The sequence below is a fragment of the Mus caroli genome, chromosome 15 (genome assembly GCF_900094665.2).
Source record: "Mus caroli chromosome 15, CAROLI_EIJ_v1.1, whole genome shotgun sequence".
Lineage (NCBI taxonomy): Eukaryota > Metazoa > Chordata > Mammalia > Rodentia > Muridae > Mus > Mus caroli.
In genome coordinates this window covers 86,077,092-86,100,287 of record NC_034584.1, presented here as the reverse complement: position 1 = coordinate 86,100,287, position 23,196 = coordinate 86,077,092, and the positions used below count along the sequence as shown (strand labels likewise).

Here is a 23,196-nt window from a genome sequence, read left to right as displayed (position 1 = left end):
AGCCTTGTCTCTCTTTTCCTTCCCAAACATTGCCACTCATAAATACCACTCTTATGAGGCTTATTCTATCTTGGCATGTTTTACTCTCACTTCAAGTCCTTGTCAAACTACTCCCTATTCCTCATTTTGTTACTTTGCCAGAACAGACGTAAAAATTACAGTCAAGTAACAGTGGGTAACCTCTAACAATTTCTCCTAAGGCCATACTAATTTTAGTTACACCCCTCCAACACACACCACTGAAATTGATTGTCATCATATTCAAAGACCCCACAGTTCTATATCACAAAATGACATTTCAGTTGCTGTAATTTAGTTAGTAATATGAATGTGTATAAGTCCCAATGAGACTGTAATAGAACCCTAAAGGTCCTGTCATCTAACGGTGCTATCTCCACAGCAACGTTATGTGCAAAACACCGACCAGGTTTGTGGATGCTGAAGCTAAATACCTACCGGCCTGTCATCTTACAAACTGTAGTATATATAATCCTTGTATAACACAACTCTCTATTATGGAAAAATGACTAAGCCTCCTCCTTGTGCAATTCCTATACTTATTCCATCATATACTTTTTCATATGGTATGAAAATGAAACAGGCAGGAAGCAGGCACAGAAGTCCCTGCTTTGCTGAACTACTTTTCATACTTTTATTCATCCAAATAATGTTATAGTTACTACTCGTTAAATATTTAATATATCAATTACTAAAACAACACATTCATTACTTTAAAATTAATATAATTACTATTAACTGATAAAATAACTTTTAATAATGTGATTGATAATAGCATAAATAAAACATTAGTAAAATACAAAATATGTTATTTAACCATTGTCTAGACTGTTTTCAACAACTCACATTTGTTTGTTCTTTTACAAATATTTAATTATATATACATATATACATAGAAAACACATGACAACATTCAGAAATTCTTACATCTGAACTTTCTCTCACACAGTGACTATTACACTCAACTGTTGAGTTAAAGTACTGATCAGAAACTGAATGTGGAGACTGGGTGAGAAAGCACTTGGCTGACATCAGAGGTTTAAGGACGCTGCACACAGTGACATTGTAAGAGCTCAGAAGACATTGGACGTCAGTGACATCCCCCTCTGACCTGACCTGCTGCTGTTGACGAGCCACTCTGTCCCTTTGCTCCATGAAAACTTGGGTTTTGGTGCAGCCTTGGGTTTACATTCAATGATAACCCTTCCTCCTTTCGCAGCCAAGATCTTTTTCTTCATAGGATTCATTTCAAAAGTTGGAGCTAAAGCTATAAGGTAAACAAATGTTTATTATTCCCCTTTGCTAGCAAATCAAAACGTTCCTTCTGGATTATGGCATGTTTCCTTGATTAATAATCAATAGAAATATTGGAGTGGTACTTTATTAGGCACTTCATACATAAATTTTTTTTATTTAATAATTTAGTAACATAGGCTCAGTGCAAATGGGTAATGGCTGATAACTTTATCAATCAAATTTTAGTTTTAATCAGGTTATATACCTATTCACCTAAAGGGCATCATGAATCCAACAGTTTGTTTTTAATTCTACAAGGGAATTAGTGAAAAAGATGGCTAGAACTCTTCATGCCACACATGCTACTTGTAAATTCTTAGACATGCTCACAGCCATCACACTCAGCCTGCCTCAAGACAAACTAACAGAAGGATTGAAATCTATTAAACTGATATCATTCTGTTGTGTCATCACAGGTACTTAACAGGTAGGATTGACATTTGAATCAGAAAACTCTTTTCAATTAATAATGGAATCCCACTTAACTTTCTATTCACTAAGCATCAACTGAGTGCATATACTCTTCGATAAACCAATCCAGGGCGTCATGACCTACTTATAGAGAGCTAAATGAATACCGAATCCAAACAATTGGTTAAGGAGCACGTGGCATAACTGAAGCTCATCTTCAAGTCACCCGTACCGCAGAATATTAGTTATGAAGTCATGACACAGAATCTCATAGCTGGTAACCCCAGTGATGGCATACCCTTTATCTTCCAGGTTCTCCCATCAAGTCCACTGCTATTAGTCACCTTGGCTATTAATAGACATGATGTATTCCAGTCATCTGCATACTGCCCCTCTTGGAGGAGTTTGCTTTTTCAGGCTGATTTGTACGTGAATCTTGATCATTTAGTCTAGTGATTCTTAAACTTTACCTACCTATCAAAACCATCCAAGGGCCTCACTCTAATGTCTGCTCAGTGGACTGACGGTGGGAGGGATTATGTACTTGCAGGAAGCCCCAAGAGCTGTTTCCTCTTTTTCTCCTCAAAGCAAGTCACCTTTTACAGCAAATATTTAGTCTATTCAGATATCCTGCATGTCAGATTTTTATATTACAATTCATAATAGTAGCAAAATTACAGATATGAATTCACAACAAAAATAATTTTATGGTTGGGGATCATCACAACATGAAGAACTGAATTAAAGTCTTCCGGCATTAGGAAGGTTGAGCCTCACGAGCCTATTTTATTGCTCTTTTAGCCTGAATATAAATAAGTAACCAACCTGTGCTGTGCATCTAATCAAAGTATAGTAAGATTGAATGCAAGCTCTGGATATCCTCTCACCGTATTATATGTTGTTTGTTTGATAAACATTGATCAGAAATAAGGAAGGATACTAACCCAGGATCTTGAGCTCAGCGTTGGCATAAATGGACCCATACGCGTTTTCTGCTATGCACTGGTACATCCCGGCATTTTCAAAAGTCACATCATACAGTCTCAGTTCCCCTTTGTGATACTAAAGGGTAAAATAAAGTACATGGGTTTGAGGAACATGGATCGTATGTAAAGTCTTCATTCAGCTTTATGTCAATGCGTAACCTAGGAACATTGTGGTCATACACCCTCTTTCTCTCCTACGATGCACGAACTGAGGTGATCATGGCATGGAGAAGACCACTTACCATGCCCAATGGCTCTTGTTCTATTCATCCTACAGAGCTGAGAGTCCACCTTTTTCCCCTTTGGACCAGCTGGGAGATTAGAGTGGGAAGGTAGAGAAGGGACCCACTGTTGTCACTTGTACCAAGGCTGGGATAGGACTTAGCACGCCTTTCTTACCTCTGTTTCTGTGGGGTTCAGGGGAACAGTGGCAAAGAGGGGACAATGTCAGTGGAGATGGTTAAATAGGAAGGTGGGCAGTGGAACAAAGGAAAAATAAGGAAAAAAGAGAGAGAGGTAAAGAGAAGATTACAGAACGCTGTTGAAAGTGAAAGAAGACACTTCATTTTTCGAGGAAGTTTTTCTTCTATTTCAGGGCCCAAGTACCCTTCCTCTACTGATCATCCTGTGACTGAACACGCACTCAGGAACAGCCAGGCTCTTCAACATACTTACCGCGTATCCATTTTTCAGCCACCTGATGGTAGGAATGGGCTTCCCTGTGGCTATGCAAGGCCAGTAGAGGTCACTGCCTATGTCCACCTCAGTGTCATTGATATGCTCTACCCATTCAGGAAATGCTGTAGAGGAGGAACAATATAAGTTTTTCAATACCCATCATAATCTCAAGAGAATAAAATTTGCATTTTGTTAGCTTTATTCTGGAGAATATATCTGATATGATGTGTCTGCTTGCGCGGGTCTATAGCATATAAAATTCACATACTGTTATAGGATAAGACAACTGTAATTTAGGTAGAAATTGTGATTCTAGAAGCATTTAATTTAACTTTTATGTGTATATGTGTGCCTTCATGAGTTCATGTGCACCACGTGCATGCAGGTGGCCCCAAAGGGTACTGGGTTCCCTGGAACTGGAGCTATAGGGAGTTGGAGCCATCTGACATGGGGCTGCAAACTGAATTCCAGCCTTGTGAAAGAGCAGCAAGTGATTTTTAACGTTTGAAGCATCTTTCCTTCCCTCTCAATTATGTTTATTTACAAATTTAAAGGCTAATTCAAGAAAAAAAATACTAAATCAATTGATATTAGTCTTATATATAACTTGAATCTTTTAGATATGTCAAAATGACAATTGAGTGTTTTAAAAAGCTCTTCCTCAGAGTTTGCTAGTATATATATAGCAATCTGAGCCATAACTTTAATATATATATATATATATATATATATACGTGTGTGTGTGTGTGTGTGTGTACACACTTTAACTTTCAGGTTAACATTTAGGACCTTATCCAGTCCCCATATTACACACTATCTGCTTAATGCAGCTTTTGTGTATTGTGAGATACATATAGCATCTTACTCTTTAGGTATACAAATGAGCAAAACCCTTAATTCACTTCCACACACCTGCTCCTTTAGCAGCCTTCACTGGGGAGACTCCTGGCTGAGTGAAATGGACGTCAGTCCTTTGTTATTTTTATCTACTTGGCAGTTGTAGAAAATGAGAAAATGATAGAAATTGCCTCAAAGGAAAAAGAATGTTTCCACGTGAAAAGAAACAGTGTGGTTAAATATTTCAGTTATCTAAGGAGCTCAAACAAAGGTAAGAAAATAGGGAAGGGAACAGAGAGAGAGAACTCTTCATGGAGACCTCCATTTTATTTCCTTTTTATTGAAAATGAGACCTTGTATTTTGTTTATTTTCTGTAGAAAGTGTCATGTGTATATTATTATAAATATTATATATGTATATATAATTATATATACATATGAGGAATCAGAAAATATTTTGTGAAAGATCCGGACTATCAATATTAACCCAATACATGGATAAGCACATGTCTCTTTGTGTACACTTTGCAGTATAAAATCTAATTTAGCTTCATTTTTTTCACTAATCATTTGTTTGTAACTCATGGGGAGAACTTTTAGCAACTGAATCCTGGTGAGTCTGTTAGTTGAATACAGGTTTTATTTTGTACAGAATCTCTCCAATACTTTAATGCCAACTCTGCTGCCTTGGCATCCCAGGGTGACACATGGAGGTGACAATACATAATACAATGTCAAGAATAAATAATTGAATCACGTTGGTGAATTATGTATGTAGTTTCCTTACACAGCTTTGAAGATAGTTTCCTTAGAGCTATAGATAAAGCTGAAGATGTCTGACTAGCAAAGAAGAAATAAACGATGGGTCATTAAAAATAACTCCATCATTTGATTCTTTTGTTTTTTTTAGTTTTATTCATTTATTTTTTTTACACTCCTTATTTTATTCCCCACCCCGTCCACCGTCCACCTTCCTACTGCTCCACATCCCATACCTCCTCCCCACGCCCCTGTCTCCATGTGGATGTCCACACCCCACATCCCACACCCCACCTGACATCTAAAGTCCCTGGGGCCTCCACTCTCTTGAAGGTTAGGTGCACCATCTCTGAATGAACACAGACCCGAAAGTCCTCTACTATATGTGTGTTGGAGGCCTCATATCAGCTGGTGTATGCTGTCTGTTTGGTGGTCCAGTGTTTGAGAAATCTCAGGGGTCCAGATTAATTGAGACTACTGGTCCTCCTACAGGAGCTCCCTTCTCCTCAGCTTCTTTCAGCCTTCCCTAATTCAACAACAGGGGTCAGCTGCTTCTGTCCATTGGTTGGGCACAGATATCTGCATCTGACTCTTTCAGCTGCTTGTTGGATCTTCCATAGTGCGGTCATGCTAGATCCCTTTTTTGTGAGTGCTCCATAGCCTCAGTGATAGTGTCAGGACTTTGGATGGCTCAGTCCCACTGGGAGGGAGAAGAAAGCAATCACAAGTGGGGAGAGAGTGGGGGACCTGGGAGGGAAAGTGGACAGAGTGGAGGAGTGTGTGTGTGTGGGAACCTGATCTGGTATTGGGTGAGGGAAAATGACTGAAAACCTGAGGGCCAGCAGAAAGAATGGAAACAGGCAACCTGGGGAGTTAGGAGGTTGGGGGTATCCTCCAGAATGCACCAGAGACCTGAGAAGTGAGAGACCGTCGGGACTCTAAGGGAGGGACCTTAGATGAAATGCCCAACAGTAGGGAGAGGGAACTTATAGATCCCACTTCCAGCAGGAATACAGGGCATCAAATGAGGGAAAGGGGAGGGGGGCATCCCACAGTCACAACTCTGACTCATAATTATTTCTGTCTGAGAGAATTACAGGGATGGAAATGGAGAGGAGCCTGAGGAAATGAAGGTCCAGCGACAGGCCCAAAGAGGGATCCAGCTCACTTTGATTCTTTAAGGCCTTAGGTATTTGACAGTTCAAATTTTTATTTTACTGAGAACCTAGAGTGAAGTTTTCTAAATACATTGAAATAACCTTATCTATAATCATTAGACCCAGTACAAAAGTGGTAATACTGTTCGATATTCACAGAGCCCACGGACTTTGTTCCTCTATTAGAAGCAATTCCATATACACTTGATATATGTGTCATGTTAATGATATCAAGGCATTGAGTATTCAAGTTCAGGGGAAATATTTACATTCAATCTCCAAAGGTGTGGATTTTTAAAATTATTTTCCAGCATTGAAACCATACAGGGATACAGAGACATTCATTCACTCACTGACACTGATCACCCACTGTCTGAATGGTATGAGTTAGGAGGACACCGAAGGGGAAATGAGAGTTTGACTTAGGCGTGGAGTGTGGGATCCAGGTGCTAAGCACAGAGAATGCAGTGCAGAGGAGAGGATCAAGTGTGACTGCCCATGGAGTCCGATTTGACTGGATACAGCTGAGAATCGATCAGCTTTAGCAATGGACATTCCGAGTGATTACACAAAAATAGTTTCAGCAGAGAGCTGCTGCTGAGGACAAATTGGAGTGAATGAAGAGAGAAAACAATTGGATATAAAGATCAATTTTTTGAGTTTAAATGACTCTATCAAAGTTTATTTGGGGGAGAAAGTAGCAAAAAGAAAAAGCAGAGCATGAGCCAGAGTTAAAAACAACACAAAATACAGAAGGAAGACGCAAGGTGATTGGCATGAGTTCGAGGCCAGCCTCGTATGCACAATGAGTTGCAGGACAGCCAGGGCTATATAGAAAGACCATGTCTCAAAAAAACAAAAACAAAACAAGGAAACAAACAAAACATTGGAATGATTTCATTGAATTCTAGTTGATTATTCCATACTATGGAAAGTTGTAATGGTAACTCCAGCCTAAAGAAGTTCCAAGAGTCTGAGCCTGGAGAAATGACTCAGTGATTGATTAAAAGCACTTATCGCTCTTGTAGAAGACTATTACATTCCTAGTATGCACATGGCATGCACAAGCATCGGTACCTACAGTTCCAGGGAATCTGATACCTTCCTCCAGTCTACAGAAATAGGCATCCGTCACATATGTAATACACATACATTCACTCAGGCAAAATACTGGTGCACACAAACAAAGTTTAAAACACCTTAAGAAAATAATTGAAATTCCGAGAGTTGCCTGGAAAGAATTTCTGTCTTCTCAGGTAAGTTATCACCAATAGGTGCGGGTCAAAGATTTGCATTGAGATAGTTTTCTCAAAGTAAAAATGCTGATTCCTTATACCATGGCTTCTCTAGCTCCAGTAACATGAGTGCTTGGGGATTCTTTTAGAAATATACATTGTGGCCGGGCATGGTGGTGCATGCCTTTAATCCCAGCACTCGGGAGGCAGAGGCAGATGGATTTCTGAGTTTGAGGCCAGACTGGTCTACAAAGTGAGTTCCAGGACAGCCAGGGCTACACAGAGAAACCCTGTCTCGAACCACCCCCTCAAAAAAACCCAAAAAAAGAAAAGAAAAGAAAAGGAAAGGAAAGAAAAGAAATATGCATTGTGAAGTTCACAGTAACCTTCTTAGTCAGAGATTCTAAGGGAGGCCTGACACCCAGTACTTTATCAACCCCCTCAAGGAATTCTGAGGCATGTTAAGTTTTGAAAACCATTAACTTAAACTTTAAACCATAATGCATGTGTTTTTCTATAAATAATGATGCCGAAAAATAGAGAAGAGTAGAAGAGCAACTTTTAAAATATATATCAACAATTATCTATTACTATATCATAATATCAAAAGTATAACTTCATACTGACTATAACTCAGAGTTGTAACTCAATTAGCAATAAGGTACATATCTTATCTAGCCGAACAGTAGAATATACATCACATCTTTTAAAACTATTGATCATGCTCTGATCGTTCTTCAAGTACGGGAAAGCCTTTGACTAAGCCATTGATGGTTCTCGTACAGAATTACAATATCTACCTTGAACATAGATTCTTGCCTGGTGCTTGTCCTTTCCCCGGATGTTCTCAGCCTCACACTCGTAGAGGCCTTCATCTTCTAGCTGGATGTTGAAGATCTTGAGGACAGCCCCTGACGTGCTTATCTCGGCAGTGCTGGGCATTGGTTCTAGCACCTTCCGCCACCGGATATCAGGAACAGGGCTTGAGACAGAAGACATAAAAGCTCAAGATCCGCATTGATTAAAGAAGAAGAAGCCCTTAAGTTGTTTATTTCCCGACAAGGCACAAAACCTGCTGTGTTTCTAGGCACGACAATGAAAAGCAGAAACATACTTACTTCCCTAGAGCGAAACACTCTAAAGTCACATTTTGGCCCATCATGGTGTATATGTCCTTGAACTGCACCACAATATCAGCAGGATATGGCTTTGTTGTTCCTAATATTATAAAAAGAAGACACAAACACCCATAACCTATTATTCACAATATTTTTCCTTTAGTTGACTTCATGGAAATTTTGTAAGGTAGTACTGCATCAATACATAGGTATGTTTTCATCCCAATATATAGATTTATTTGTCTAGGCACAGTGTGTGAAGGTATGGCCTTCATTGAACATCCTGACACCTAATCAGACTAACTTGGCTACTGACTAGCTAATCAGACTAACTTGGCTACTGACTAGCTAATCAGACTAACTTGGCTACTGACTAGCTAATCAGACTAACTTGGCTACAGAGTTTTAAGGTGTCGTTAAGGAGCTTCAAATACCAATAAAATACTTTGACCACTGATGAGAGGTGCTTAAAGAGGTTGAAAAAGAAGAAAGAGACAAAATTATGAAAAATGAAAGAGAAGAAAGTGAGAGAAAGAAGTGGATTAAGCAAACAAAAGGCAGAACAAAGATTTATTCTCAGAAACGAAGGATGTGGAGCAAGAGGGTAGGCAGAGAGAAGCCATTTATTCTGACAGTGTGAATGCTATGCTACAGGCAGACATGACTTATCTCTGTTGTTCAGCACATTAGTTATGAAAAGTGTGCTGATAAAAACATGCAAATGGCCTGATGCATTATTAATCTCCAAAACATGAGTGTGTACTGCTAAAAAAGTAATAAATATTCCATGACACTATCAAAGGCAAAACAAAATAATCAGCCTAAGAGTTGTCACCAAATAAAGAATTCAGAGTTACAGAGGGGAGACAGAAATCTTGGGCAAAAATCAAAACTGAACCGAACCATCTCAGGATGCAGCTCTAAGACGGTACAGAGAATTAGAAAAAGCATGTATAATGTCAAATGACAATACAATGACGTTAAAACTCTTGTGACCTAAAGATCATCTGAAAGAATGATGCAGTGGGCCCAAGAACACAGTACTAGAAGTTCTGAGATCAGTTTTGTCAAGGAGTAAATACATACCCATGGGGTTTGGGTAAGAATATAGATCTTACCTTTGGCATAAGGTGAGAACTTGATGTCAGTTTTAAAACGTCTGGAATCAGAGTCTGCATTTCAAGTTTTTTTTTTTTTTCTCAGAACTCCCCCATGGCTCACATACTGATATAATTAAAGGCCACAGGGTTAGCTGTTCTGAGCAGCAGAGGACGGGGAGAATTTATCAATGCAAATGCTACCTGTTACAAAGCACAAGCACAGCCACATGGGCTGAAGAATCCTAGGAAGCAGAGTTTGTGGGGAGGCAATGGGAGTGTCCTGAACACTCTTGTTAACATTCTTGAGAGTTCTGTGGGACAAGCCCAGCATGTAGGGGAAAACTAAAGGCTGAACACGAGAGAAGATGCGAGATGTGAATTTAAATCCATTTACATGACCACTAACAAAAATATGTGTATTTTAGTGGGAATATCTAGAAATAACGGGAAAACAAATTTTAAAAAGAGGAACATCTGGGACTTAGTGCTGTGTGAGACTTGCCAGAAGAGGAAGGTGAGCCTTGCAGAAAGAAAGGAGAGCCTTTGAGAGGCAGGTGAGAAATGTCAAATACCAAAAAGAATGGGGACTAAAAACTGCCTTTGACTGAACAAACATGGATTCCCGATGATTATTACAAATGGCCTTCAAGGAATAGGAAAAAAAAAAAAAGACATGCAGAGTGAGGGGAAGGGATTCTAAAAATAGAAAAAGAAGGGAAGGAGTGATAGAGAGAAACCCTGATTCAAAAGTGACTTGAGCCAGAGCACAGGGAGGACTGGCTGCATGGAAACCCGCCCATCAGTGAGACAGGAAGTAGTAGGTTGTATAGAAGACACAGGGGAAAGTACATTTGTGAGGCAGAGTAGCAGAGGTAATCAACGCCCCTTTAGGGAGGGCACACGTGACCTTGGGAATAGTGAGGCTAGGACTGAGGGGGTTGGGATGAGTGGATTATGTGGTTATTTCCTTACAAGGAGACGTGGAAGGGGAATCCCAGTGGCAATGTGTCACCTCCCACATCAATGAGAAGAGAAGAAGCAAACAGGTCGTTTCTGAGGTATGGGGTCACCACTGGTAATGTGGCAGAAGAACTGGGAGAATGCAGGTGTCCTGTGACATGATGGAGTACACCTCAAACAGCAAGCTGGTTAAAAAGTTATGGGAATTAAAAAAAAAAAACTGGAGGTGGGGGAGGATCCTGCACCCAGGTCACAGCTGTGTACACTCATCCGTGAAAGCAGAAGTGGCCGTTACTTATGTTTATTTGTACCATGTCAATAGATCTTTAAAACCATTTTTTTTTCTAATTAGGTGATCATTTTTTTGTTTTGTTTTGCTCTAAACATTTAGACTCATTTCAAATCTGCTATCAAGTACAGACGGTCGTGAAACCAGAGAGCAGATTCCAGACATTTCCATTGGAATTCTTTAGGGGCCCTGAACTGATGAATTGGCGCTCCAAACACTTCCCAGGGTAGAAGCAATGAGTATGAATTCAGCCATTTTAGGGTAACCTTATTAAATATAAAACTCAGCTTCCAAAGATGAAGACTTATGCAGCAGACACTATGTGCTGTCTGGCACAGGAAGACACCCAATCTTTATTATCAATGTCCTACAAACAGATAACTTTGCAAAACCCAGTATAACAAACAAAATAACTTACGTTCAGGAATCGGAATGAGGGGAATAAACTTGCTGAACACACTCTTTGTAATAGAAGGACTGGACACAAAGCAGGAGTAGTTGCCTCTGTCAGAAGACTCGACATTTGCGATGTAGAGATTGCCGTTGGTCTGAGACACAAATCTTCGCTTATCCATGGTGATAAATACAGGAAATTCATTCAGAAGCCAGCGGTAGCTAAGATCATCTAGAAGAAAATATTGTCTGCTAAATATTAAGCTCCTCTCAGTAAGAGACGGTTCTGATTCCTACTCGCAATCCACCATACAGTCGGATAGAGGTTATGCGTCAGTAAGCCTTGGAAGCTGAGACAGAACACAGTTTTCTCGCAGCTGCCATATTTTCAAGAATATAACTGTCAGAGGAAACAATTAAATCTATATCTCTGTGCCTATTGGTCATCGATCTCTAGTACTTTATAGATCAGCATCCTTCCTTCTAACCAATGGTGGATTATCTGAAACTTGGGGTAAATAACTTACACAGAGTTTTCATGGCCGATAAGTTGACCTGAGAATCTGAATCCAGCTCTGATGGCTACAGAGCTCATAATCTATCCATTGTAATACGCAGGCAAGCTCAAGGTAACTCTATTTATTCACCGGGTCTCCTTTCTTTTCAATGCTCCTATTTTAAAACTCACATACACAGGTTTGTATAATAAATTGTCATATTAAAAAATAAAAACACAAATGGAAGGAAAGCATGTTTCTTGTTTTCTTTCTTTTTTCTTTTTTTTTATTAGGTATTTTCTTCATTTACATTTCCAATGCTATCCCAAAAGTCCTCCACCCACCCACTCCCACTTCTTGGCCCTGGCATTCCCCTGTACTGAGGCATCTAAAGTTTGCAAGACCAATGGGCCTCTCTTTCCAATCTTCTGATACATATGCAGCTAGAGACACGAGCTCTGGGGGGGCGGGGGTACTGGTTAGTTCATATTGTTGTTCCACCTATAGGCTTGCAGATTCCTTTAGCTCCTTGGGAACTTTCTCTAGCTCCTCCATTGGGGACCCTGTGTTCCATCCTATAGATGACTGTCAGCATCCACTTCTGTGTTTGCTAGGCCCAGGCATAGTCTCACAAGAGACAGCTATTTCAGGGTCCTTTCAGCAAAATCTTGCTAGTGTATGCAATGGTGTCAGCGTTTGGAGGCTGATTATGGGATGGATCCCCAGGTATAATATTAGGAAAAATAAAATATGATGATTTAAAAATAATTTAGTTTATTTGTGTGTGCCTGTGGACATTGAAGATAGCTATTTGCCAGGGACCCACAGCCTCCATATTTAATTGGGACTCAGGTAAGTGACCTTTATTCTCCTTCACACCATCCATTTAAGCCTCTCTGCTCTTACTCTTAAAGCCACTGCCACCTAACTGCTGCAGTTAGTCCCAGCCCAGCAAGATCCCCATAAGACTAGGCCTTTTGGTGGGACTCAGGGTTCTCCTGTTTCCACTTTCAGACACTCCTTCTATCCCATCTGCATCCTTTGTGACTCCCCAAGGAACCATAGAACCATTCTCAAGCAGGCAATTTTCTTGGCTGGGAATCAGAGACTCCCACAGCCCTCATACATTAATAAGACCCAGAGTGTACAACAACCAGCAAAGAACTGAACATCCACTCAACAAAGATGATAAAGACTTCTACTTTAGGAACTACTAAGCTGGGTGTGGTGGTGCACGCCTTTAATCCCAGCACTTGGGAGGTAGAGGCAGGTGGATTTCTGAGTTTGAGGCCAGCCTGGTCTACAGAGTGAGTTCCAGGACAGCCAGGGCTATACAGAGAAATCCTGTCTTAAAAAAAAAAAAAAAAAAAAAAAAAAAAAAAACTACATGATAACTCCAGATGCCAAGATTCCACTATTCCACTGCAAAAATAAAACAGGTTATTAAAAGAAATGCTGGGAGCTAGTAATTGATAGGGGAGGGCCCCACCCATTGTGAGTGGTGGCATTCCCGAGCATGGTGTTCTGGGTTCTACAAGAAAGTAGGCTGAGCAAACTATGGGGAGGAAGACAGTAAGTAGCACTCCTCTATGGAGTCAGAATTAGCTCTGCCTCCAGGTTCCTGCTCTGTTTGAATTCCTGTCCTGACTTCCTTCAGTAATGAACATCAAGATGGAAGTGTAAGCCAAATAAATCAGCTTCTCCCCAGCTAGCTTTTTGGTCATTTTGCTTCATCCCAGCAATAGAAACCATATCTAAAGCAACATACCACTAATACCCTGCTAAAGGGACAGCAATGAGTTTTTCCCTAAAGATTTTCTGCTATACACATAGATCATTCCCTCACTCAAGCCTCATCAGAGAAGTTTCTTCTTACAGTAGATGATATCTGATAACAAGTCCCACAGTGGACACTTGGGAAGATAGTGAGAAGCTTTGGAGCACTCGGTACCAAGTGGGAAGTCTTTATCAACCTCTTCCCCTGAAGGCTCAAGAATCTATGGGGAAAAGGAGGTAGAGAGATAGTAAACTCCAGAGGTGGTGGATGTCTCCAAGGAAATAGCATCTTCCAGACATGGCAGGACTGATACACTCATGAACTCACAGAGGTTGATGTGTTATTGCACACATCAGACCTAGGTATGGTCAAACCAGGAAAAAAAAATACACAAAGTGACAAGGGGAAGTGGACACAAAGTTGAAGCCCTAATCAAGAAGGTACTTGGAATTGATACATGCTGGGGATGCAAAATCAGTTTATCCATTTGAGAGTTATTGTCACTCGGTACATGAACCAGACTCCAGGGTAGGACCCATACCCAGAAGTAGTTGATAAACTCTATGCCTCTATGCTCTCTCTCTCTCTCTCTCTCTCTCTCTCTCTCTCTCTCTCTCTCTCTCTCTCTCTCTGTGTGTGTGTGTGTGTCTTTTCTCTGTGTGTGTTCTTTTTGAGAGGTTTCTGACTTTTGTTTTTTGTTATGAGATAAAGAAAGAAGGAGAAAGAGAGAGATATCAAGAAGTTGAATGGGTAGTGGGGTGGGGAGAATCTGGGTAGAGTTCACAAGTGGAAAGAACATTATTAAAATATATTCTATGTAACAAAATAAAAAAAACAAAAATTACATAAATATATTAGGCAAGATGGGGAAGGAATTTCCACCTAATTAGCAGATTGACTTAGAATTTTCTATTTTTGCTTTAATAGGCATCTCTCCAGTAGTTGTTCAACAGTCAAGAAAAAAACCCCACTATAGCCAATATATATTTATAGATCCCCAAAATGAATATAATTGGAAGTCTTTCTAAGTCAACCTAAGTATAATTGTACTTATGGTGAACAATAAGCTTCTTATACTATCCAATTGTTTTTAAGAATGAATGTATCAGAACAAATCACCAATTTGCATGGAAAACTGAGAAGAATGCAGATTACTGGATAGGAAACATGAAACAAAGCACACACTATAGGAAGCTCTACAGAATTACAAAGAGAACTCCATCATTGCATTGAGATTAGCTATGGACTTCATTCCATCATTCTGCAATATTAAAAAAAAATGCCAGTCAAGATGGCTGCGATGGTTTGTTTTCACATTTCTCATACAACAGATTATGTGGAACATTTGGGGGCATGTGGATAAGTTAATTCAAAAGGGAAAGAAAACATGAGATGCTCACTCTGCATGATCCTTGACAGACAACTTTCTAAATATTATTCGTGATAGGATTATTTTAATGTTCTACTGCAGGCTGGCTTTGACAGAATTATTTGGATATTTTATTCTGACTTAGGGTTATAGACAAATTTGCATAAGATCTTTAACAAGTTACTGAAATTTCCGAGATGATGCCATTTTGGGATTGTGTAAACAGTATCATCTTCAGAGGCATGTTTATGGTAGGTTGATGTTTGTGGTAGGATGATGAAGACAGCCACTTTTACTTATTTGGATGTGATTTTTCCTACTCTCAATTGAAATGACAATCTTTTCAATGATTTTCTTAACAACTAGTTACTTAAAAAGGAGAAAAGTTCAAGAGAAAGTGTGCATTTCCTTCTATAAAGGGAAAACATTTAAATGTTAGAATGCTTTAAAGACACACTTGTAAAGTACATTCAGAACAATATGGTTGTGTCAGCATACAAAAGCAAATCTTCATCCCAAGTATTGCTTTAATTGTATATTTCCATAAGAGATGGGCAAAGAATAACAAATTGTGATTACTGAACGTTTAAGAGATCTAAGTCATCATTATGATATTTGTATATACACAAGTCTTGGACTATAAAACAGTCTTTCCAAGTCACTGAATGCACATCCTCTGATTGATATGATTTGTATAAAGTGAATATCTTTCATGTTCCACTAAATAAAACACATAGTCTTTGGCTTTGTGAGATCTATGAAATAATTATTCTAAAATTATTTGACAAACTTTAGCCTGATCAGGAGTCCACTGACCTAGCTTAGTAACTATAACCCTGGCCTCTCTGACTTCAAGATTGGGCCATTTTGAAGATTAGAAGCCATTCTCCAATCCATTTCAACGTTCTTTTCATGGTCCTGGCCATATGCAGATGATAAAAGCAACTATCTTTAAATATAACATAGCCCGATTTTCTCTTGGCATCATAGACTGAATTAAATGATAAATTGTCATTCAAGAGTTAAATGCCAGGACCTGTTTAAGGAATGTTGTTTATTTATAGATGCAGAAGCCTCTGCCTTGCCCCAGGAGAGTCTGGACCATACATATAAAGCGTAAGTTGTTTAGGAACAACTGTAATGTGTTTACCATTTTGCTATATTACTTTGAACTGCGTCATTTCACTCACTATGTAAAATAATGTACATAGCTTTCTGCTAGAGATACACTGAAAAGCATGAGCATTCCTAAGAGCAATGATTTGAAAACTTTTTATGTTTTCATATCTTGTGAAAAATTAGCCTCGACAGAACACAATTTACATTACCAGTCTAATGCCCTCAGCTTCTGGTCACTGCTTAGATGTAGTAAATGGTGCATTCCCCATGACCTCCTATGCTCCTGACCTGGCTCTCATGCTCTTGCCTGTTTCTGTGGTGATCTATCGAGTCTGTCAGGATGAGGTCATGATCATCTTCAACTCACGGGGACTGCTTCCTTATTCAATTTTAAAGTCACATACATGTGTCTACTATTAGTTATCCTGTTAATACTACCTGCTCTTCAAATGGGGGCAATATTTCTCAATTCATTCTTAATAAAATAAGTTTGTACTTTTTGAGTAAGAATAACTGAAATTGTGTCCTTATATTTAGAAAATACTTGACTAAAAAGTGATATTATTATATATTCTTACTGACAGGAGTGTTGGATGTTCAAAGGTCACATGTACAGAATGTATAAATTATTTGTTGCAATTAATTAATTAAATCTAACCAAACTTATCTTTCTATGAAGCATAGCTCTTACATGTAGTACATTTAAAGAATTATTCGATCTTTTGCCTCTTATTTCTCTCATTTCTCAGATAGTTATTGAACATTGGCTCTGTGCTGGACAACCATATATCCAGTTGCATTTCAAACATTATTATCAAATTGAAGAAACATTGCTATTGGAACAGAACCTTTGACTACTTTTAAATAAGGAGTCTAGTTTGGTTAAAACATTTTCCCCTGAGGAAAGTCATAGAACACTCAATTCAGAGGAAGTGGACTATGATATATGAAATATTGCCTTTTGGATCTCTCTCTCTCTCTCTCTCTCTCTCTCTCTGTGTGCTCATGTGTGTGTGTGTGAGAGAGAGAGAAAGAAAGAGAACTAAATTATTTTGTATGGTAAGGCGTACTTAATAATAATGATGTGTTAATGCTAGTTCGGCATGTTTTATTGACTTTAGTAATAATCTATTGTGATTATATATCCAATATACCACTTTCACTTTCAACATCACTGTTAAGTGTGAAGTTCCTAAGGTCTTCAAAGAAGTTTGCATGGAAGATAACAAACCAACCCTTCATTTTAAATGCAGAAATAACTTAGTTGACATAATGAAGACTCATTCTCAGATCATCATTGTAAGAACACTGCTTGACAGACACAAACAGGTCCATAAAGAACCTCACACAGAACCAGAATCCTATAGCATATTCCTTTGTGTTCTCAATCCAATGAAGTTTTAAGCATAGACCCTTCGCTTATATGCCTCAAGGATGATGGAAGATTAATGGCATAGAATTGAGCTATATTGATTGAAGGATCAAGTAAGCTTGTGGAATGTACCATGGAGCTAATTGTATGCTGATAGACATGAAGAACTTTGGATATTTTATTCTATTAATGACATTCCCTTGGACCATTCGATGTCAAGGTAGCGTTCTCAGGCTAAAGAAGCAAAGACTCCCTTAGTTGAACGGTTTTTAGGCTGCTGTTGACCTTGTAAAGTCCTCTTGTTTCCTCGTTTAGAATACATTTATAATTTAACTAAAATATACCTTGAATTAAACGCAGAATTTGGTAAGCTCTATTTATGGAAAATCTACTTCGCGAGATCTCAGACTTCCATTTACTGCTTAGTCCACTATAATGCTGTGTAACTCATCCCTGATTCCAATTCTTCCTTCCTCTAGCCCACTGGTCTTCAGCCTTCCTTATGCTGCGACCTTTAATGCAGTTCCTCATCTGGTGGTAATCCCCCAACCATAAAATGGTGTTCATTGCTACTTCATAGTTTTGCTACTGTTATGAGTTGTAATATAATTATCTGGTATGCAGGATATCTGATATGTGATTCCATAAAAGGGAGTATTCAACATCCCTCCAAAGGGGTTGTGATCCATGGGTTAAAAACCACTGCTCTGACCTCCTTTAAAAAGTAACCACTTATGTCATATGGTTCTTCCGCTCGACAATCTGAGTATAAATCTCGCTGAAGTAAAAACACATGGTTGCCACACATGCATCGGTAAGGTCCTCCACAGCACAGCTCCTGCATCTCCATTGCCTTTCATCCTACCTTTTCTGGCTTGCTTTGCACCCATAGTCTAACCTCAGCCCCTCATCTTGTGGCCTCACCTCCCTGGAATGCCCTCTCAGATGCTTATACTCTTCGTTCCTTCACTTCTTTACTGTTTTAGTCAGCATTCCCTTCTTAGCAAGGCCCTTTCTAAAATCTAAATTATCCCCAACCCTTTTCTGTTTCTCTCTCTCTCTTGATTATTCTGTATCTTTTAAGTATGCCTTTCATTTCTTGTGTGTCTGTCCCAACAGAAGGTCTCTGGGGATTGGCAGCTTTTATTCTTCTGTTCCCAGGGGTGTCCTGGGGAATGAGCAGTGCTCACAAGAGGTTTCCTTAAACGACAAGCCCATCCAGTGTTAAATAGGCAAAGGGACTCACTGTGCTGTTATTGGCTTGTCTGTAGAGAATGTTATGAAGAAGAGGGATATTTTTTTATCATGTTTTCAGCAGTTCCTCAAGTAAAAGCCTTTCTCACTGAAGGCTGTCGTAACACTGTAAATATGCCCCTCCTATGTTTAGGAATTAATCCTCTTTCTTGCAGTGCAGAGAAAAATTACCAGTATTTTAGAAGTAATTCAAGTTACATATGTCATTTTCAGTTGTACATATAAAATATCACATATGTGCAACTTACATGTAATATACACACATAATTTTATATGAAATCATATGTGTATATGTCTATGAACACACACAAATTCAGTGTATTCCACACAAGCTTACAGCTGAGTGTTGTGTTTCATTTTCTATGGATATAACTTAAATCACATTTAATATATAAAGAAAATAAAACATTCATTCCATTGTAGGGGATAAATATAACAACTGAAAACAAAACTATGAATATATACCATAGTAGTCTTTGTTTTAACCATAGCAAAGAAAAGCTGTATGTATTCGAAGTTGAAAAACTTTAACAGATGATTTTTAATTTTGTTCCTTTTCTGAAGTGTATGATTGTTCTCATAGACCAGTGACTCAAATACATTAATAATTGATCAAGTCTTTATCATTTCCAGAGCTTAGTTATAATTCACAGTATATTGCAGATACCAAATTAAAAAACCAATTGACCATACATCATTCCTTATTACTGCTCTATTCCTGAATGGTTAACATAACTTCTGCAGAATCCACCCTAAATTTTCTGCCATGATGGGAACTTTAATGAGGGCACAAAACAACATACTTATTGTCTATAAACTGGAATGACTAAAAACCCTTAGGATTAGTGCCAAGTGATTTCACCAAGTAGGAAAGTGTATACAACCACTTAAAGTGATGACTACAAATTGATGCTGTGAGTGTTGACTTCTGGGTATGACAGCCATTACTCTGCTTAATTCTCTGTGACCTTGTTTAGCTGCATGACATCTGATTGAACTTGGTCACTATTCTGGGGGAAGGGCTTGTAAGGTCCCACCCTGACATTATCTGACTGGAAGTTAGTGGCTCCTGAAGGAGAGACGTTTTCTTCAGTGGTGCAGCTGATCTTAAACTGCCCATCCTTATGAAAACTAACTCCTCTCCCATGGTACTGTAAGTAACCCGGATTAAACTCCTTGGCTCTTCAAGCTAGTCTCAGCTGGAATCCTGTCTTCAATGAGTGTCCTATCTGTGGTGAGTGTATGTTGTTGTTCTTCCCTAGGGAAAGTTCACATAACAAATGCAAATAATGAGCCACGTTAATGATGGACCATGACTGTTAAATGAATCGAGAAATTATTAGTGTATTAACATTAATAGAACACTCAAACGTGTCCATCTCATCCCGCAGTCGTCCGAGAATCTCCATTTACCTGGGAAGTGGTAGGGAGGATCACAGAGAAGCACCATGCCCTTCCCTTCCTTCACCTTCACTTCCGGACGCTCCTCGGGAGGAAAGGGGTCGAGATCTGATTTCAAAAGGGAAAAGGGAAATGTTCACTCTGCTCAAGAGAAAGAGATATTTGTTAAGTGTAATCTTTCAGTAATACAGCGAGATCAGGCAAAGCCAGAGAGCTTCCGGAGCAAGCGAGGATACACACAGACATCCTATCCCGTCTGTTGGCAGATCAGACACTCCGGGAAAGGACCCCCCGTTTGGATAATGAGAAAGGGATCAATCCTTTGATCTTTTAAATTGAGTTTATTTCCTTTCTAAACTCATTTTTCCATATATATATATATATATATATATATATATATATATATATTGTGTTTAACAATAGCATCTTGCTTGATTTTTTTCATCCTGAAGTACTTCGGTTCTGCATTTGTTTTACGAATATTGGTTCTGGTTCATTTCCAACTCTGTTTCTCTTTGTTTGTGATCCACACCCACACTATAATACCCACATTTTACTCTCCTTAACATGCTGTTTACCTCTGGAAACCTGTGTTCTCCAGGTTATAGTTTTCCAGAGGAAGACTTGAGGGTACATCCCTGGACCTGAGGTACTAATGACATCTGAAATCCTTTCCTAGCCTCACCGGCTCATTTGATAGCAAAAAGCTCTGGTTGTAGAGTAGAAACTCAAATGTTTTATTCCATCTTAAAATCATTTTCCTTGGCCCCATTCTATTTCAGTGACAGAGGAACATTTTTGTTTTTAACTTGATTTTCTTTGAGAAAAATTCTTAAGTGGAAGTACTGAATTTTTGAAATAAGAATTACTGAAGTAAGAAAAGATTCATGTGTTTTATCTACAATTCTCTTTACCACACTATTTTAATATTACTGTTTCTTGACCTATCTCACCCTTCCTGGCGATGACTTGTGAAAATGTTGTTTTCACCCTGTGATATATTTAGCCAGGATAAACATCTTGATGTAAAATCACAAACCAGATATTAATTATCACATCCAGCTCTCCTCTCAATGTAGAGCTGTCCTTTAGAACAAACTCCAATTTTTATGCTAACAAGTATTTTTTTTTAAAAAAGTTTTCCATTATTGGGCCCTGTGAGAAAAAAACGAGATAATTCAAATTTAAAATGACCAACTAACTAAAATACAGGTTAATACATCCCAGCCCAGAGAAGCTAAATGCTGAAGAGCAGGATATTTTCAGGGACAAGGGTGCTGAGGAGAGGCACACAGTACTCTGTATATATTGGATACTGTCTCAATAACTAGTTCTCAGCCCGTGGGGCCTTCAGTGAGAGTGCTAGCATCACTTCCCTGATGCTGATTGCAGAGAACCATTCAGGGTTCTTCAGAACGTAGTTATGATTTCTTTTACATCATCTTTAGAACACCCGTAGTCCTCTGCCTATGCTGAGCTTGCCACCCAAAGCCACCCAAAGCCCATTCTTCTGTACAATACATTTCTTCTCTAACACGCCGTTGTCAGCAGTCTGTTTCCTTCTTGTATCCTTTTTGCTGAACTCTTACGGTTATGTTTACTAATATGTCTTGGTGGTCACATAGAACTATTATAGCTGAAAATTTCACAAGTGCCATACTTGTCTCAACAACAACAACCTGCCCCCTGTAAATGAACAGGCGCCATGATTTTTTTAAAAATAAAACACACATTATCACTGTGTTGGTTGCAATGATAAGGCAGGAGGCTCTACATTCACAGGGACAAGATTTTTAAGTTTTACTTATTCGTGTGTATGTATCTGAGTGTGTGTGTGTGTGTGTGTGTGTGTGTGCTTGCTTTCTACCCAGGGAAGCCAGAGGAGGGCATTGGATTCTATGGAGATGAAGTTACAAGCAACTGTGAGCCAGTCAGCATGGATGTTGGCAATTGAACATGGTGCTTCTGCAGGAGTAGCCTGCATGTTTCAAGTCTGAGCCATCTCTCCAGGAGAAGTGATTTTAATGGAAGAGAATGGCTGAGGTAGTTAACCATCCCACAGTCGACAGCCTCACATGATATTTACATAGACTTGGATCAATAATTAAAACACATGTGACTTCACTTCGAATAAACCCACCCTCTAAAAAGCTTAGGATTACTTACACCCGAAGCTCAGGGTTGCCTCCGTGCTCCTGACCATTCCGTAGTTGTTGGATGCCAGGCAGTAGTACACTCCAGCGTCTTTCTGTTTGTCCGGGTTGTTGATAACAAGGTTTCCTCCGACCATACTGTACCGATCGTTTGTCAGGTCCACGTCCCCGTTATTCATTCTCCATCTAGAGAAAAAGACGTTAATGTTACTCGGAAACTCATAAGTCTGGGAACTGTAGGGCTAACTTTACTCTGAAGTAATTCAAGTACGGTTCCCTGTGAAGGGAGATGATCGTACACGAATCGACAGGGTGTTTCTAAATGATTGAGGATCCCGAGCATTTTGAAATGTGAATAATGATTTAGCTAAGGTGGCAAAATGTGTAAACTCCCGACACTTTCCCTCATCTTAAATGAAGAAGTATCCTCAAGGAAAATGGGTTATTGAGTTCTATTCCTAAGATTGACTTCATGTATTCCAGGATGAACTTCCTTATTTAGACATGAGCATACTTGATAGCCATATTCTACTAGATAGTTTCACAGGCATCTAGATACATTGCATAAAATATTAAAACATATCTCGAGCAAAATTAAAATATAAAGTATGAGTATCTGGCTAAATAGCACAGCAATTTTTCAATAAAACTAAAGGAGACGGACTGTCTGGTCAGCCATTAACACGCGTTGACCACTAGAGGGAGATCACGCAGTTTAAAATTGCTCCACTGGGTCTTAATCCAAACCACAAATGAAGTGGTAAATTCAAATTTTCTTCATCCTCAAGATATTATTCAGTGGTGCCTTTTCACATTATTGAGGGGCAACTTTCGTTGAAAGTTTTCGTTGAAAACTTTTGTTTTCCTTCACTGTATACTTGTATGTGTAACAGTGTCAATGAAAAATATCGTGGCTAACAACTCTACTCTAGGAAGGAGACATTATTTAAAGTGGAATTCTGCCTTTTCTGAGTGAGTTGGAGAGAAGAATGCATGTAGAAAGACGTTTCATTTATT

At 39.0% G+C, this 23,196-nt stretch overlaps 1 protein-coding gene across 4 annotated transcripts in view; it reads right to left on the bottom strand.

The window, feature by feature from the left end:
* Positions 1-23,196, bottom strand: part of Cntn1 (contactin 1) — a 293,714-nt gene that overhangs the window by 89,260 nt on the left and 181,258 nt on the right. For all 4 annotated transcript variants that reach the window (XM_029469977.1, XM_021183311.2, XM_029469976.1 and 1 more), the window contains 8 exons: positions 22,193-22,365; positions 20,039-20,134; positions 11,263-11,469; positions 8,496-8,595; positions 8,178-8,359; positions 3,387-3,511; positions 2,670-2,787; positions 1,135-1,285 (listed from right to left, as the gene is read on the bottom strand). In XM_029469977.1, coding sequence (XP_029325837.1) covers positions 1,135-1,285; positions 2,670-2,787; positions 3,387-3,511; positions 8,178-8,359; positions 8,496-8,595; positions 11,263-11,469; positions 20,039-20,134; positions 22,193-22,365 — 1,152 coding nt within the window. The remainder of the gene's footprint in view (positions 1-1,134; positions 1,286-2,669; positions 2,788-3,386; positions 3,512-8,177; positions 8,360-8,495; positions 8,596-11,262; positions 11,470-20,038; positions 20,135-22,192; positions 22,366-23,196) is intronic.